The sequence below is a fragment of the Buceros rhinoceros genome, unplaced genomic scaffold (assembly GCF_000710305.1).
Source record: "Buceros rhinoceros silvestris isolate BGI_N320 unplaced genomic scaffold, ASM71030v1 scaffold23250, whole genome shotgun sequence".
Classification (NCBI taxonomy): Eukaryota; Metazoa; Chordata; class Aves; order Bucerotiformes; family Bucerotidae; genus Buceros; species Buceros rhinoceros.
This window is the reverse complement of record NW_010390494.1, coordinates 456-19,339: the sequence shown is the minus strand read 5'-3', so window position 1 is coordinate 19,339 and position 18,884 is coordinate 456. Positions and strand designations below refer to the sequence as shown.

At 36.9% G+C, this 18,884-nt stretch overlaps 1 protein-coding gene across 1 annotated transcript in view; it reads right to left on the bottom strand.

The window, feature by feature from the left end:
• Positions 1-13,169, bottom strand: part of PRRC1 (proline-rich coiled-coil 1) — a gene marked incomplete at its 3' end in the record, with an annotated part of 16,933 nt that extends 3,764 nt beyond the window's left edge. The window contains exons 1-7 of the mRNA XM_010138096.1: positions 13,073-13,169; positions 9,097-9,483; positions 7,643-7,800; positions 6,204-6,306; positions 4,269-4,432; positions 2,610-2,713; positions 5-98 (exon numbers count right to left, since the gene is read on the bottom strand). Coding sequence (XP_010136398.1) covers positions 5-98; positions 2,610-2,713; positions 4,269-4,432; positions 6,204-6,306; positions 7,643-7,800; positions 9,097-9,483; positions 13,073-13,169 — 1,107 coding nt within the window. The remainder of the gene's footprint in view (positions 1-4; positions 99-2,609; positions 2,714-4,268; positions 4,433-6,203; positions 6,307-7,642; positions 7,801-9,096; positions 9,484-13,072) is intronic.
• Positions 13,170-18,884: the final 5,715 nt, after the last annotated feature.

The following is an 18,884-nucleotide window of genomic DNA, read 5'->3' as shown; positions in this document are numbered from 1 at the left end:
GAACGTATTGCAAAGGCACTGGTGTTGCTTGGGTAAAAGCTTCCAGATGGATTCCATGAATTGGATCTTCAATAATCAGACATCCAATGTCAAACCACCTGCAGTGACATGCAAGTTAATTTATTTTAGAGTACTGACTATCACTCAACTGAAAACAAACACATTAGCACTTGAATTATGACCATATTACAAACTCTACTACATATGTAGTAATAATGTAGTAATGATGTTTCATCAGTGTTCTAGCATTTTTCAAGTAAAACTTGCACATCTTGATTTTTATATATATATAAAATTATAAGGCACGTGTATGCATGTAAAACACATAATATACATAAAAATATATAAAGTAAATTAAACTTACAGATCTGGTGCAGCGGGTATGTGTACAGATACATTCTTTTAGCCCTATTTACTATGCTACATTTTTCATTCAGTCTTTCAAGACTGTTTCTCATTAAGATAACCTTCCTTAACAATTAAAAAATTCATGTTCTATATTCAGAAGATTTTTTTGCTATGTCTAATCCTACAGTAATCATTCAAATGATTTCTTCAGAGAAACTTCTGCACCTTTCGGAAAATATGGTGCCTGCTGTAGCAGACACAGTAAAGGCTACTGAAGCAGTACTCAAATTGGTTCCCTATCTAGCTTACAAAAACATTAAATCATTTCTCCCCATCAACTAACAACATTGACATGATCCAAATAAAACCAAGGACAATCATCATCACAACCCCACTGTATTCAATTTCTGTAAGGATTTTACAGTTGAGTTGCCACAGAAGAAACGTACTCCAGGGAAAGCACAAACACAAAACCAAGGTCAAGAATCAGAAAAGATTTTTCTAAAAAAATATATAAATACATATTATATATGTGCCTACATATAAGTTGCATTTTATTCTTTAAAGCATGGGAAGCAAAGATGTTATAAAAAGAAATGCAAGACTCCAGTTTTAAGAAATGACTGGCTAGGGCACATAAGCTTCATGTTAACAGTGGAGCAACACAGGAGGAAATACTTCATTTGCACCCTCTTTGTAGCAGAGAGCAGAGCACTGGAATCACCTGTGACAGCAGACTACCTCACTTGCAACTACGAAAGACTGTTGAGAAAGCTTCATGGTTAAAAATAACTTGCTCCCAAGAGTCTAAAAGGTAAAACACACATAAAAGAGTTTGCAACCTTTTCTGCAAATAGTATTCAGGGCAAGCAACTGGAATGGGAATGAATGTCCTTCAGTTGTCTGATGGACAATTGAGAACCTCAGCTGTGAGCAGTGACTGATCTCTTCAGTGTTAGATGCAGAGCTCTTAGTATTGGTAGATGGTTACCTGGAAACTCCTTTGGACTTGCGTAAGTATGGTAAATAACATCAGCAAAACACTGACTGCGTCCCCCATATTAGAACACCAGAATGCTCGCTTCAGAATAATAAATAAATTACCATGACCTATAATTTCAATGCAGAAAAACCAAAGGGCCAAAAATAGGTCAGAAGTTTTTTATAACACCATGCAAGGAAGTTTTCAATGTTGCCCATTGAATAAAAACTAAAGTATGCATATTAAGCTATTCTTTACTTCTACTGTAACTAGTATTGAAGATCAAGACGTCCTTGGGGCCTGTAACATGTGGACAGAAGAGCTAGCAATCCTTTCAATAACACTGCAGTCCTGGGTGGGCTCAGGAATGAGTAAATTTAAAGGATGAGAACAGCAATTATTTTGAAACAGAGATCTCATTGTCATAGTTAGTCCCTTGTGGAAATACAGTAAAACACCTAAATCAGACTAGATGGAAAGAAATTCTAAACAAAAACTAAAACACAACCTAATTGTATTTACTTTAGAAAATTCAACATCCATCTTCCACTAAAGATACTAAATGTACTTTTAAAAATGGAACAAGAGTATTTGTAAAAAAAAAAGTCCATGACATGAACAAAAATGCAAATATTAGAAAAAAAATGCTTAAGTTTGCATTAAAAAAAGGACATTGTTCTCAGTGTTTTAGAAATTAATTACAAAGCTACTTCAAGAACCATCTGTGAAAAAGCATGTTACAAAATCAAGTTGAAAAGTATTTGCAAATACCATTGTTATGTCTGTGCAGTGCAAATTTAAAGTAGTAAGAACATTCTTGGTGAAAGGAAAATGGATAATATATTACCTGACAAAATTGTATTACTGCAAATGCCAGAACGTCCCAGTAAACTTTCTGAACCAAATACTATTTCAGAGAGAGCGTGCACACAAAAGTGAGCAAATTTACTAGCCAGTTCCAACTTCAACAGCTCCTTCATTTTGTCAGTTCAGTATAATTTCACTGTGTTTTTATATTGTGAATCTTGCAAAACCTGACAAGGGCTTTCTATCTCAAGATGTCTAGGCAAAAAGGTCAGTATCATCATCAAAATCAAGCCTGCTAAAACGATACTGAAGACAGACTCCCTCCTTTCTTCTGCTCAGAGTGGTACTGTCAGCAAACCTTTTCAGGCCCCTTTGAGTTAAATAAGAATAAGAAAATAAATAAGAAATAAGAATAGTTTATTTTTTTCTCCCTCTTTTTTCCCTCTCCCAGAAATATACTTAAAGATCTCACTTGTCAGGAAGCAGCTCCTCAATGAAGTTTTCTACTGATACAGCAGGCTGTTTTTCATGTATTACTCCTGTCCGACGCAAGCTGTCTATCCTTTCTTGGGCTCCCTAAATGGTAACATAAGTTGTTAGACAACATTCTCTTTGAATCACAACATAGTGCAATACTTAGAGATGAATGCAAAAAGAACTCTAGAATATAATTCTCAACTTAAACAGAAAATATGAGAGATTTTGACAGATGACTCTTATTTCAACATCAGAAAAACAAAAAACAGAACTCATGAAAAGCCGTAATGGAATCATAAACAGTAATAAACACTATGATACAACTAATTAAATACTTGTAGTTTGTTATTTTTCCATGAAAAAGACCTAGATTAGCATGCAAATAATTCCTAACCTGTAACAAGTTTCACTATTAGTTAAAGAATCAGTACATATTTCTGTTACTCACACTGACATTTTTGCAGCTTAAGGTTTGTCAGGCTTAGATCCTTTAGGAGCTTTGGATCAACTTTGTGAGACCAAGGGAGGGAATCTCTTGTGGTACCTATCCAACTGAGATAGAGGAATCGTTTGCTCCAAACGTGCTATCAGCCTGACGCTGTAATAGAAATAGTACTACTGCGACACTGCAGTAGCTAAACAGGTAAAGGAACACATACATGACCCTCCTTTACTGCAGTGTAAAATTGTATCAGCTAATACACCGCTACGAGGATCAGTTTTATTCAGGTGTGAACACTGCCACAGGGGTTAGGAGAAAATACTTCCTTTTTAATGAGTAAATGATTTCCCACAGAGTATTAAATAGTTGTTTTCAGGGTTTTTAATTATTGGCCAGGAGATGGACACACCTGATGAACATGTACATTTTCAAAATTAGGTGAAACTTTCTCTGGGCCAGCACAGCTGTTTGTAAGGCTGAGCAGTGAATTCTTACTTTTAAAACGTAACACAGATCTGCTCAGGAAGATTCCTGACAAGTGTTGATCAAATTATCTTTGATCTCCAGAATTAGCAGTGAGACAACCCAGTCTGAAAGAGTCTCTCCTAATTTCTAATATTCCCAACATGGTGTCCTAGTAATCATCATGGCTTGGCTTCATGAACGAAGATTTGGGAAGGGTTTTTCCAACGCTTACTGCAAGTGCGCTGATGGCTGAAAAGGCCAAACCCTTCGGGCCTGCGTGGTGGATTTTTCGGGCAAGGCACAGTGTGCGCGGAACTGGCCCCGCCCTAAGGTTCATCTGCCAGGGCCTAGCGAGCTTGGACAGTGACAGCGAAGTCCTCGGGTCGTAGGTTTGGTTAGAGTGTCCTTATCCTATCTTAGATGGATGCCTTACAGGGCTAAACGAGCTCCATCTGCCCGGGTTTGGAGTTAGAGTTGTCCTTCTCCTAGGATGGTTGCCTGGGCAGTACTAGTAATAGACTATGAATAAACGCCTGGTATACTTTGAAACTAATATCACAATGTATCCTAGATGTGATAGCAATCATTGACAGTGTAAAAAACTGACATAAATATTCTTCACTTGCTGTGAATGCACTTGCAGAAAATACCCAAAAACTATTTAATCAAGCAGCTTAAACTGATCTAATGATTCATAAGGTAATAGGAAAAAAAAAGATACTTCAGTACTGTTATATATCAACTTACTTTTAAGCCTGCAGCATAGCCAACAGGTTGGGGTGCGATATTAGACTGTGCAGCCTCTCCAGTAACAACAGCCATTCCAAAGACTTCTTGAAAGGCATCTCGAATTGCTGCAACTTTTACCTCTTTATTAGAAGTAACAACTATGTCCAGTTCTCCCCCAGTTTCTGTAAAATACGTATATTAAAAAATATATGCACGCTGTCCTCATTCCCATTATAAGCTAGTTCAAACATGTTCTACATCTTAAGAGTATGCTTCAGTTGGCCTTCTCTTTCTCACGCACTGTACAAAAGTTCTTCCATGAAGCAGAAGTAACCTAAAAGTTAGATAAATAGCTAAGCAATTCATGGATGAAAGACAGAAAGAGGAACTGATGGTTGTTCGCCACCTGAAAAAAAGCATAACGCTCATTTAAAATGACAATTCGTTTTAGAAGAATAACTCAGACATCCCTTTCTAAAGATGTTTAGGTGTTCTGTGAAGTGCTGAGGAACGTTGGTGTGACACACAAACTCTTCCTTATGAAAGTGACCAAGAACACAGATTAAGTTCATAAAATCCAGTGAACAGCTGTCAAATTATATAAGCTTTAAAAGATAGGCTTACATTATTTTCTAGTTGTCATTGGACTGAATTTTAGTGTCATTTCATTGTCTGTCTGCCTCCCTACAGTTTTATTCTCTTTTAAACTATTAAATACTTACGGAACCAAAATGTTTTAAGTATTGATGAATGATTTCCATATGGTGGTACCTCCATAAAGAATTATGAGTTTTCACTAAGCTTTTTTAGAATAAAAATGAATTAAAAGAAATCCAAACTACAAAAGACTGATGAGCTCATACCTGCCTTTATCACAGCTGGATCAACTTTATCGTCAAATAATTTAAGCAAATACACATAATAAAATTTGACCCTGCTGTGACAAGCTTTCTTAAGAGCTTAAATATTTTTCAAACATGAAATATGACACCAGAGAAAGCTGCTAAGTAAGTTTCACCTACATGCAGACAAAGGGCAGTGCTGGCACAACTAAGAAGGATGGCTGGAAAAAAATAAAAAAAACCCCACCAAAACAAAAAACAGAATTAAAACACCACCCTGAACAAATTACATCTTTTGCTTCCCCATTTTAATGAAGTAGAAATCTCAGGTCAGTTATATGTGACGTGCAATGCACTCTAGTAAAACAAAATACAGTGAATACCACAATGCTTCTCCTTCCTATTTGTTTTCAAGCTGTAATTGAAATGCGATACTTTTCCTTCCAGGCTCAATGCTCAGCAATAATTCAGACACCATTTTAGCATCTTTTTTTCCCCCAACTGATTTAGGAACTGCTTCAAAAGTTTGCCAAATTTCCTAAAAATAGTATAAATACTATTAGGCTAGAAAAGTGAAACAACTGAAACACAGAAGAAAGCCTCAGGAGCTATATAAATACCTCTGTCCTATGTTCCTTTTAGCTTGTTTTAACTTCAGTGTGATAGCTTACACAGTAGTCTTTAAGCATGTGATCCAACAAAATGCATACAGTGTATTTTAAGCCTCTGTTTAAGCCTCCATAAGGCTTAAATAAAGACACAGTGGGAGAAAACAGTATTGAAAAGGGATTATAGACAAGGTCTCTGGATTGTTTGAGGGTTTTTTTCTTTGTAACTGACACATCTTTCACAAACTAATTGAAGGGTATTACTATGCCACTATATGAACTATAGCAGAATACAGAAGTCAAATAAACATCAAGATACACATAAAAAGTCAGCCTCCAGAGTGAGAGTTTCACTGGACAATACACTAGAGAATTCAGTGCAGTATTGTGATTTTGAATTAACATACTGCATATAAAAATTTTAAGTGTAAAAGTAGTGTGCTGTTATATTAAGCTCTCTAACATTTATGTGTATTACTTAATGGTTTGCCACAAATACTTACTGATATATGGAACCATGCCAGGATCCAGTGTTGTGATCATGGTCTCCACTGAATGTTTGGTTTTATCAAGTACAGACTTCACCATGGGATTTTCAGCTACACCCTAAATTTAAGCAAATACATTTCCATATTATCTTCTGGTTTTATTTTTTCCCTAAGAAACTCAAAATGTTACAGTTAAAAAACGAACAAACAAAAAGCAAGTATTAAGTTGTCTTCTGTTTTTTCTTACCACATTCACACTTTGTAACACTCATTGTATCTCAGTCCTCAGAACACATGCTACAAGGTGTCATGATTAGGGCATGACTTTTCAGTTAGAACACCAAAATTCAAATATATAATCTTTACTGTCCTCTTCTGCATTAATGTAGAAACAGCCCACCGACGATGTTGGGCAACAAGCTTGATCTAGTCCTGTTCTGGGACCAGAAGCCTTAAGCATTTTGCAAAGTTGTAGATTACCAGTGCTAATTACAAGTATCATCAGATTAGGAAGCTAGATTTAGGAAGCTAGTGATAACTCAAGCTGAAAAGTCTGTCTTTCCTAGGCTTCTTAAAGACAATAGGATCTATTTTTGAATGGTCTATTACTAATAAGTATTTGTAGAGATATTGAGCTGAAAGTCCTCTATTTATAAACATATTCTGAAGACTACTGAAAAAATGTTCTATATTGTCCAGCCGAATCATAGACCTAAAATCATAGACCTAAAAGTTCACTAACTTGTGTCTTGCAAACAGTCTTAATGAATGCCTGTATCATGTCAAAAGTTCATTTAAATTCAGATAAGATCATAGGGTAAAAGAAGATAGATACCAATGCTGAATCAGAGATAAAGCACTGGAAATTATTTTACAGAAATAATTAATTTTTATAAAATTTCATACTTTTATAAAATTTCTTGAATAAACACACTGCTTTCAGTCTAATATTAAAATTGCATATGCTTCTATTTTTCTAAATGACAAGCATTACACAAGACAGCACTGTGCACGTGTATTTTCTGGGGAAGTGCATGCTTAACACACCTACAGTGCACTTCACAGAACTGCAGAATCAGAGTGGTGTAATTACCAAAAAGTATCTTTTGCTCAGCAAAGCATCCAGTCACTGTGAAGTAAAAATTAGCTTTCAGGTCTTCAAGAGGTTCTAAAGCGATTTAATAACCTGTGACAGAACCTGTTAGGTAGGCATATCTTCCAGTCCCAAGCATAAAATTACCTAGGACAGTTGCATTTGCGTAGCCCTCCCTCTTTTATAGAGGGGAAGAGCAAAAGCATAATTTCAGGAAAAACCACTGTTAAAAACAGCCACCTTGCACATGACACTAGAGAAAAGGCAGGGTTTATAGCAATAAAAATTTAAAAGGTAAGACATAGTATAGTCAGAAAAAAATGGTAATTCCTCATGAAAGGTAACAGACAAAACCCCACACCTTTATAAACCCCCACAGCCCTCCAGCAGGTGTTCCACCCTGGGCAGTAGATACTCTGGGGTCTTCACGCTCCTCGGGAAAAGTGATTGCAGAACCAGTTCCAGGAGCCAAAGGTGATGAGAAAGTTGCTTGTTGAGTAATAGGATCTGCCAAAACACCTAAAAGGAAAAAATAACACACAAATGTTCATTTATTATGCTGCATTTAATTTATTATGCTGCATTTAATTTATTATGCTGCATTTAATTTATTATGCTGCAGCAACATGCAATTGTTTAACAGGAAAATGAGCAAGAAGAATAGAAGAATACTGGGCTGATTCACTTCATTTCTTCAAGGCCCCAGAACAATTATTCTTGTTAAAGTTTAGCAGATGTAAGTACAGCAAATGAGTTCAACAATACCTGCTAATAGAACAGAGACTGCCTGTACGTTAGGTATAAAATTAAACAATGTTTTTTCTTAGTAGTTTAGTTTAACAGTCCTGCTTTGTATTGTATTCAAATTTTCAAAACAAGCCCTCTTTAGAGGAAGAAAAGGAATGAGTGTTGTCTTCCAAAGAGATAGGAATATCTGCATAAGTATTACAAGAGAGAGAAGTAGGAAATTTTTTAAGTGCTGGAAATTAGTAGCAATAGAAAAAGGAGCAACCAAATTAATAGCTTTAGCTATGCTGAAGGAAAACAGAAGGAACTCAAACCATAGAAAATCTAAGCATGAGCCTTTGCCCCATTCCTCAACCTGTTTTAACAGACTTTTCCAACACTAGCCTTAATCAAGACTTATTTTTATTTCACCCTGCACAATTGATAGGTCTTTTTAGACATTTTCCTAATACAGACTGCTTAAAAGAGCTATCACCTATAATAGTAAAAGCCTGGCTCAACTGCAGTTGAAGAGCCAAGTTTCCATTCCACTAGCAGAAAATGGCAGCAATTCAGCAGCTACAGTAATTACTTGCATGGAAGGTATTTTTAGATGTCCTAATGCAATTTAGTGGCTGGAAACAAGAAAATAGAAGCTGGTGTCACGTGATGGACAGATTGTTATAGATAGCTTTTCAGAACAAAAATCTGAAAATTATGAGATTACAGCCTGAGATCATATCATTCTGTGGAAATATAGTGGCTAAAGTTAACTCTCTGATCTAAACAAATGGTATGTAAATATGCTCAGCTGGGCCTTCCTGTGCAAGTTAACAAAAAATAAAGCTTTCAAAGATTTTTCTGTAAGTCTGAATGCTAGCAGAACTCTACCAAAGAGGACTCTCTGTCCCAGACCATGACTGTATTTTAAATGCTACTCTTCCTTCTTCTGAGTGCAGCCTCACTAATTAAGTGATTCTGGAACAAAGAAGCTGAACTTGCAGGACTCCAACAGAATGGTGGAAAAAGCCTCCCAAGAGATCCCTCTTCCTGTCTCACAAACATGAAAGCATATAAGCAAAAACCTACCTGTGACTGGAGGTGCAGAAAATGATGGCATCAGAGGGCTTTGTGGTGCTCGACCTGCATGACCTCTGGTAATGTCATAGGTTGAAGACATGGAAAATCCAGAAATGGGGGGACTAGTGGGAGGTGCAGGAAGACCAGGGCCAGTAGTAGAGCTTAACGGAGGAGGTGTAGAGAACTGGGACATGGAGGTACTAAAAGCTGAAGAAGCAACAGGAGGTGGTGCAGGAGTTAGAGGTTGTGAAACAGTAGAAACTGTTGCAGAAGGCACAAGTGGAACAGAAGCTGAAGTCATCATAGGAGGAGGAAGTGGAGACATCCCAGCTGGCACAGGTGGCGAGTATATGGGAGAAGTTGACATGCTTGGCATAGCAAGGGGACTGGATAAAGCTACAAAAAAAAGAGACAAAACGAATTTTAAAAATGCTGAGCCTTAATCTCAGAGATTCAGTTATGTAATTGTTCAGATATTTTGCCAATAATGAGCTGGGCTCTTTTCTTTCCCTTCAAAGTGACTTTTAATTCTTGAGTTTGCATACAACACCAATTGCACTCAGTTTTGGGTGATAATATCTTGTAAGCCACATCTCTTTTTCTTGCATGACCCTATTTGTCATAAGCTTAAAAAGATGAGTCAACATTGACTACTGAATTTATCGCAGTTGAAGTCTGCATTAGAAACCCCTAACTAGCGCTGTTCTGAGTGACTACTTAGAAGCACCCATATTTAAGAATAAAACAGACGCTCTTAATATCTGGGAGGGTGCGATTTACTTCAGAGGTAGGGTTTCTGAGCACCAGGCAGCCTTTTCTTCTCTGTCACCCAGCCTCCTAATCCCTCTGCTTTCTGTGTTTCACTCTGGAACTCAGCGGATCCTATGGGAGCAGGTCAAGCATCTCACTGGCCCCAGTCTAAGTGTCAATGACAGTCAAACGACATGCCAAGTTGCACTAACACAGTTGTCTCTGAACTTCATCAGGTTCATTTATCAGTAAAAACTTTTTGTGCATGCAGCTGCCCAACCTATGTAAATGTATTTATTTATAAATATAAATTTATAAATGTACTAGCATATTATGTGTATTATAAAACTTACTCAGAAATTTTTAAAGGATGAGATAAAGGTGAATGCAAAAATTTAAAGCTATTTATGAACATTACAAAAACTTTCCTGCTCCCATTGAAAATTGTTTTATTAACATACTAATATAGTATGCTAATAACACTTACCATTAACATACTATATAATACAATTATTAAGAACAATTTTTAGTGTGAGCTATGTGATTGAAGAAGCCTCATTATTTTCGAACACCTCGTGAAATGGCAACTTGAAGGTCTGTCTCTATGTTCAGATTATTCTGACTCTTGGCTTCAATGTCTGCCATAGCTGGAAAGGATACTTCACAAAGATGCGTAGATCCAAGTGGGAAAACTGCATTGCTAGCTGCACTTACTAAATCATGCTATTCCGTCTTCCACTCCCGCCCACCAATTACACAAAGGTTTTTCTTTAAATTCAGCTAGCAAAATTCCATCTTCCCTGATGTCAATCAATTGGTCCTGCAAACAGGAAGGTATTTCACTTCAGTATTTCTATCAAATGGGTTCAAAACCCACTGAAACTCTTTGGAAGATTTTTACACGGTCAGGAAATTCTTTGCAAGTTTACGTGTAGAGATCTGTCAGTTTTTATACAAGACACGTGCACTGGTTTTGGCAACAGGATTGCATAACACTGGAAACATTTCCAAATACCAATTTTTAAAATGCTGTCTCAAAAGCATGACTTTCTTACAAAAAGCAGTTACTGTATAACTCCTTGTTAAAACATCGCCTTTACTTTGAAGGGACAAATTATAAGCACATATTTTTTTAAAAGATCTACTAGGTAGCACACTGCTGACAGCCACTTATCACAGAAAACACCAGCAAATCTGGGAGACTTGTCTTTTTGTAAAAGAAAAATGCTCATGTCATCTTTAAGCCCAACAGCTCTTTTAAACACCTTGCCACATGACAACCAGCAAACTTCTGCACGATACAAAAAAAAATTAACAGTCACTATCTTATTACAAGGTATTGTTACAAAAACCCACTACTTAAAGATCATTTTTATAAAATAAACCACACTGATGACATCCTCTAGCACTTTGTCCACTTCTGACTCCAGTTTCTTTGCTGAAATCACCTGCCTGTGAATGTGTTTCAGGTGAATAAGTTTCATGTGTGGTGATATCTCCGTAACTTTATTTTAGAAAGCATTTTTACCCTTTTCAAAGCAACCAGTCCATCAGTGGTTACACTTACACATGGCTTTTATTAAAGAAGTCAAGGATATACCTTCTCCAGTACCACCCTCTTTTAGCACTTGACAATAAAGTATTGTGCATTTTATTACTGAACCAGAATTTAGCAAAAACTGTAAGCTGAGACACGTTAGGAACACCATACAGCAAACTTCCCACACTACCTAATTTATTTTAATACTTGTTTCTTTAAATCTCCAGCAGTTTTCTAGATGTCTTCCAACAGTACTGACTGTATTTGCTGTCAAATGCATTTTAGTTTGTCGCTATATTGTCTTCCACGTACTATTTCAGATTTTTTTACATCAGAAGACCAAGTGTGCCCCTAATGTAGTTTTGTGTCTTCCCTATTACTTAAGAAATCTCCAAAAAGGCTTCTAAAGATTTATCATCACTTACTGAAATTTTTTCAGTGCTGGATTGAGTACTGCGTGACTTGAAACGTTACAAAAAGAAATTCTAGAGGTTTGCTTTCATGTTCTGCTTAGTTTTCTTGCTAATCATAGTGGCTTCACGCTATCCTAAGCTAATAGCTCAAGGCACAATATACACTTGGGACAAAGTGCATTGTTAACTATAGGAGATGTAAATCTTTATTTCAGTCTTCTTGAAAATGTTGACATTTTTTTGGCCAACTTTTTGTCACATCTGATTCAATCGTTAGCCATATTACAAGGTAAAAACAACGGCAAAGTGCTCATATGAAGGGTCAGAGAAACGACAGCCTGTCCATTTTCTTACTGTTTGCTTGTGTTTGCATTAGTGGTGTTTTCAATCCGTGGTCTCTTTACAGGAATCTCTAAGTCACTTGTCCATTCTGTAAGGGTTAGTATAATAATTAACATAATCCATAAATCCACTTAAGCAAGCACACAAACCACAAGACATCGCAGTATAATTAAAGTGAGCAAACGACTGAGGGTGCCACTGTCAACACCTCTGCATCATGGGACACCCACTCTTCCCTCAGGACATGTGAATGTCTGACATTCAGACCAAGTGAGGACACCAGTGTCAAGAAATACATTAAACATTAATAAAGCTTAATTTCTTATTTTTTGATAAAAATAAGTATTAATGGATGTCTAATGTTTTCTTCTCACACACCGATGGATTGCCTTGCACATCCTCTGGGGTAACGGCACCCCACTTTGGAGTCCACTGCACTAGCATGACTCAAGATAACAATACCAGATGTATCAGAAAATTAAATATTGACATTCAGAATACAGTGTTCAGATTCTTGAAAAAATCAGATAAATTGCTTTGACTACCGCTCATAATATTAAAAATCAAGTGATTAACCAGGTTTACCACTATTCCCTACAAGATTGTAAATTTATTTTGTTTTATCTCCCTTCTATGTTGCTCGTCTAACTGTGCTCTGTAGTGGAAGGTATTATTTCCCTGGCCCCACATCCTCAAAAAACACAAATGCATCCACATGACTTCATAAAAGGGTTTCAAGAATAAAAAAATGTTTCAAATAGTCTCTGTTAGATGCATGTCAGCTACGAAGCACAATTCCAAGATTAAGAAACAATTAAAATTCTTTCAATTAGTCCGGAAAAGAGCACTCTAATGACGCTAATTGTAGCATTTTGGGTGAATTGCTGTGCTTCAAAAGACATGAATAAACGTGACCAAGTTGCTGAGGAAGTCTCTGTACCTAATGAGACAGGTGTAGTAGTGGCAGCAGCAGCCCCTGCTGTGCTTGGTGGGGGTGTGTCTGGTGGAGTTGTCTCTATTCCGCTCTCCTCCATCATCTTCTTTCAGCTACAAAAAGCTGTGGGACAAAAAAAAAAAAAGCGTATCTTAAGAATCAAGGAAAAAGATTTTAAATTAGAATGTAAAAGGCCACACCACAGTGATTTAAATTCCTAAACAGAGCAGGTAATTCAAATACAAACTCTAGAAAAAAGAAAAAAATTGTCTGATCTCACTATGCAGATCATACACTATGCAGTATGTCTCATTTCTCCTGTATCTTCCCTTTATTTTTAGCACTGTGATAATACCTCAAAAACCAACTCTTTTTTAGAAAACATTACTGTGAATACCCAGTTACTGTTTCCAACATATACTGGTAGTACTTAGCTGAATAATATAGAAGTAATTTCACATCACAAACCCCATATTAACCACGGGGTAGTATTTTACTGCATTACTGAGTTGCAGCAACTCACACTGGGACCTGTTACTTTCAGAGCTGATGCATGACCGGATGCAAAACGTGGCAAGCGGCAAGACAGAGGAACGACGTCTCCCCCATCTGGCAGTGAAGAACCACGACTACGCAAGAAATGCAGAAGCCGGAGAGGCCTTCAACTTCAGCAGATGCTCCTGAGCACCACACCCGAGTGCACACATCTTGCTGAACGCCATGAGCTGGCAACGCCCCAGGAGTTCTGACTCTGCCACCTGAGCCCTAACCATGACCTTGTCTATTTCAAAACAGAAGTATTTGGGGGTCAGCTAAATAAACCTCCAGAAAAGCCAGATGAAACCAGCTGAAATTCACTTCCAACGCGAACATCTGGAGGTTTTTATTCTTCGATGCAGAGGCAGCTAACAAGAAATCCTGCTTCCTCTCAGGTCTGGTAAACTAGACAGCAATGATTTGTACTGCTCCCTAATATAATAATTCTTTAAAAAAATTAAAAGAAACAGGAATCCTATATAAAAAAATTATATGTATGAAAAATAGACAGACTCAAACATTCCCCACCATATCCATTATATCAGCAGCTACTTGAGGACTGCCAGCTTATTCCCTTTAACAATTTGCAGAGGAAAAGGCTTAGATAATGAATTGAGTAAAAATACCGATATATAAAAAGAACTCCATTTACAAAAATACAGGGAGTTTCCTCTCTTTAAGGGAAAAACAAACAAACAAACAAACCACACTCTCTCCTGTTTTAAATATATACACAATTCATAAGTTTAACATGGAGGAAAAATTACTGTTATTACCAAACTGAAAAATCCAGGAAGTAGGATGTCAATGTTAGTCTTGACAGACTTACAGAATCCCCAAAACAAATGAAAGCACCAAAATCACATGGGCAAAACTATAGTCCCTCTGACAAACCAGTCTGCTTTGCATTCAGTTTGAGCCCAGCCTCAGAAAGCAAGTAAATGTGGTTTATGTGCAGTACTCTTCATGAAAACTCTTATGACAGAGGGATTTTAGGTTCTGAGTACATGTGCCATTCATTTAAAAGCATCTCTTCAGAGGGAATGCAAGGGTCAGTAATTGCCAGTTGGGGTACAGATTGTCCTTACAGAATAAGTACATCTCTTCACCCCTTAGAAAGGAACTGCACAGTCTTCTGTTAAACTTCACTAAGCGGAAGAATTTGCAGTAATATTGGCTTTTAATCAAGCTACAGGAGTTTACATTCCCTCTCACAGAAGTATTTCTGAAGTCATTCTTATTCCAATTATAAACTGCAAAGCAGAAAGTATTTTCCACTGTGCAACTAAAGTAATCGCTGACCAAAACCTCCTAGAAACATTTTACTTTTATCAAGGGTCTTACTGTAATGCCATGATTAAAAACTGCTGAGAGGTGCTTACTACTTAAATACTGCAGACATGTAGAATAACTGAAAAAGTTCAGACTGACTTTTCAAAAACTCTTGTACAAAGCTTTTTCAAAGCTTCACAAAGCTATTAAAGATAGGGGCAGAGGGAACAACTCTCCAAAAAGTAACCTAACTTACCTCTGGAAAGTTAGGAATTAGTAGAAACATAAATAACTCTGTAGTAGCTTTTCTCTATTACCTTTACAATGAGAAAAGTGAAGCGAGCATTAAACAGAAACAGCAATCCCACTGTTGCAAAAATTAGGAGTCAGATGCTGAATTATGATAAAAACCCCCATGGAACTGATTTAAAATTTGAATTTGCAAAAATGAGTACTTTTTCACATCTTGCTTGTAAGCCTCTCTGTGAAAGCCAACAACCTGTAAATCCATCCTGGCCAGGAGATCTCGAGAAGAGAATCCTGCCAGTTGTAGAGCTTATTTCCATTCCCTCAGACTCTGCAGGTCCAGCCATGCACACCTAGACAATGTGTCCCAGTAAGCTGGATACCCTCTGAGTGATGTCCAGTCACAAGCATACTGCCATCTCTCTTCTGTTCTGGCTTAAATAGGTGTAACTGGAAGCTAATAGCTCAACACATTGAAAGAATCCAGCACGATATATAACTAAAAATGATCCTACAGTATCAATTAAACCGACAGGTTTACCACTTGTATCTAAATAGCCTAGCTGAAGCTGGTTACATATGAGAAATAAGGAAGCACTGGCATGAAAGAACACAGGGGCAGGAGAGAACAAACAAGCCACAGACTTGTAACAGTGTTCAGTCCTCAGCAAATTCCCAATGAGGGTCTCCAACTTCCCTTAGAAGAGCTGCAGGGAAAAAGCTCCCCACTAAGACAAGCCTACAAATTTTTAATACTGCTTGGTGTGGAATCAGTGATTTAAAAAATAAATAAATACTAATAGTTCTTCATAGACCAAGCCACAAACGCATAATCTGCATAAGTAGCACCTGAAAATTCAGCCTGATTTCTGAAGGAAGTGACTTTTGTGCCTACTTGCAAACTAGAACATTAGTTCTAAACTGAAGAGACGAAGGACAAACTCTGAGCCAGGCAAAATGAAGCATGTGCAATTAGATGAAAATAACAACAGTATTGCCACCTAGTGATTTGCTACCATAAATTGATTTCACAAATTTTATAACCTCACCACATTTAACTAAAAGAAAATCTTATCTTATGCTCATATGAAAGTAAAAAAGAAGGGATATGAAAATGATCAGCCATCCTTAAAATAACCCCTTCAAGGAGCAGAAGCACAAATTTTCTTAGGTTTCCACTACTTAGTGAAAACACAGCCCTTGTCAGTACTAGCAAAGACGCAATAGTGATGTTGTTAAAGCACCCACCAGACAAAGAATATAATAGAGTATACTCACAAGGTCTATTTCTAGTTGACTGGTAAGTGTACTTTACTGATTTTCAACAGCTGAATCTTGTCCATTAACCTAAAGCTGAATCTCAGCCATTGACCTAATTCCCAAATGCAAGGCCTGTGTATAATGAAGGGAAAATCAGGCTAAAGTTCGGACTGAAAATTTTATCAGGGCTTATGTTAAACAGGGATGAAATAATTTGACTAAGCAACTAAAGGCTGAACTGGCAAATTATTCATCTATTGACTTAAGTTTAATAGTAAGTAATTACATTTGTACTAGTATTTCGCAATATTCTTAATGACAAAATCATACTTCAAAAGCATTCTCCAAAGTATCACTCTTAAAATACAGACATTCTCAGTTAATGATAAGATTACCTACAAATGGAGATTAGCAAATTTCACATGGATAAAAACACTATCTAGACATCAGTCATACTTGAGAGTTTATAATGAGGCCATATACTACATTATACTTCAGAACCCTAACAATGTCTGGATAAACAAGCAGGCATGAGATGTACCAGCATAAAACTTAACCTTGGGCCAAAAAGAGAACTGAACATTAGGGCCAGCTTATCTTGGCATGAAAAGGAGTTAATGAGCTACCTAATCTTCTGACCAGACATAGAGACTTGATAAAGGAAAATATTTGCTAACAAAGAAGGCTGTAAGATAAGGAGTAAAGAGGTCAGCATCACCTGCAGTAACTGGGAGAATGTCAAAGGCTGCAGATTTTGCAACCTCCAACTCAATTCAAGCCCCAGACCCTCTGCACACGCCTAAGAAATTTTAAATGCAGTATCACTTTAAATGGAATGGAGAAATCAATTAGCCAATTAGCTTAAAGACAAACAATCATAATCACCAGCAGAAATATAGTGAATAATGAATATATTAATTAGGCTAATTCAGGTTGAATAAATGAATAACTGCTTTCGGAATCTATGAGCTAGCTTTATGGCCTATCTCCCAGCTTTCAAATCTGCAATAACAAAATACCTCAACTCTGGGTGTGGATTGCCTTTGCACACTGGGTAAAGAACGTGCTTTTCAGACAACCCTAAGAGGCAAAACTATTCTCTAAACAGAGCCTAGAATGCATCAAAACCACAGCTGGAATACTAAATACAAATGCTATTAAACTTCTTGTCTTGAATAATAATAGGCATAACTATTTTCTGTGGAACACTACTGCTTACACACATTGTTAACAGCTAAACACAATTTGACAACTGCCCACAATAAGGAGCAGTTTTTCATTTATTCATTTGCACAAATAAGTTTTTTGGAGCCATTGCTGGTGCAACAACCTCTTCAAATAAAACATTACATCCTAGGCTGCATTAACAGATTCACAGACACATACTTCTATTCAGCATGAGAGAAGACAAAGGGAAAAAAAGACCAAGAACTCAAAAGATCCTAACAAGACAGATTAAAAACCAGAATGACCACAAAGAAAGTGAGAACATGACAAAAGAAAAACCTTCAGCTTTTAAAGATGAAGATGACATCAACGAAGCAACAACACTCTTTTAAAAAATCAAAACAGACTTGGATCGTTAGTATATTAAAGTTTCACCTCAAAAATCCCTCACATTGGTTTATTCCATTTTAGAAAGGGACAGTACAAAGTCATGGACAAAACTTCCTTCAGACTCTGGTCTATTAAATGCAGGCAGGTCCCAGAGGTCACAGAAAGTCTCACTGAAGCCAAAGGAAGAGCACAGAGAAGTTTAATCACCTGGTGTCAAATGACCTCTTCTAAAGCCCAAAGCCTTAAAGAGAGATAAATCAGGAAAGATTAAAAAAAAAAAGCAACCTAACAAATTCTCCTATGCCTGTTACATATTCATAACATAAATAATGTTAATTACAACACCCACCTCACTTTTTCACCTTTACCTAATGCAGCACCAAGAGAGGTCATAACACCAGGCATGCCAGAGGGGTTGGCCTTGTCTTGAGACTACTGCAGACTCCACACACAACACAAAAAATACAAGTTCCACTTTTCTAAAATCTCCCTAATCTCTGAGAACTATTTTGTTTCCCACATTCATAATGCCACCTGCCAACCCTCCAGATCACACAGACCCTTACTATCAAATACTTATTTTTAAATAATACAAAGCTTATGTGGCTCCACACACCACTTAAGTTCCAGATCACTGAACACAGAGAACTACCGAATTAGTACACAATGCTACAAACAACTACTCATCAAAGAAACAGCTAAACAAAAGCACATACATTCTACCAACTGCATGAACAGCTCTATCATATCTAACAACTCCAGCCATTTCAGAAGTTTTTCCCCAAACAAATACTTTATTCATGTGACCACAAAAAAAAAAAAACAACACAAAAGGGCATATCACTTCAACAATGCCTCGCAAGACATCAGAATAACTAATAAATCTCCCGAAGCATCTTCTTTCAGTTACCAACAGGGAGAGGACTTCCACTGTGAATTATGCTAA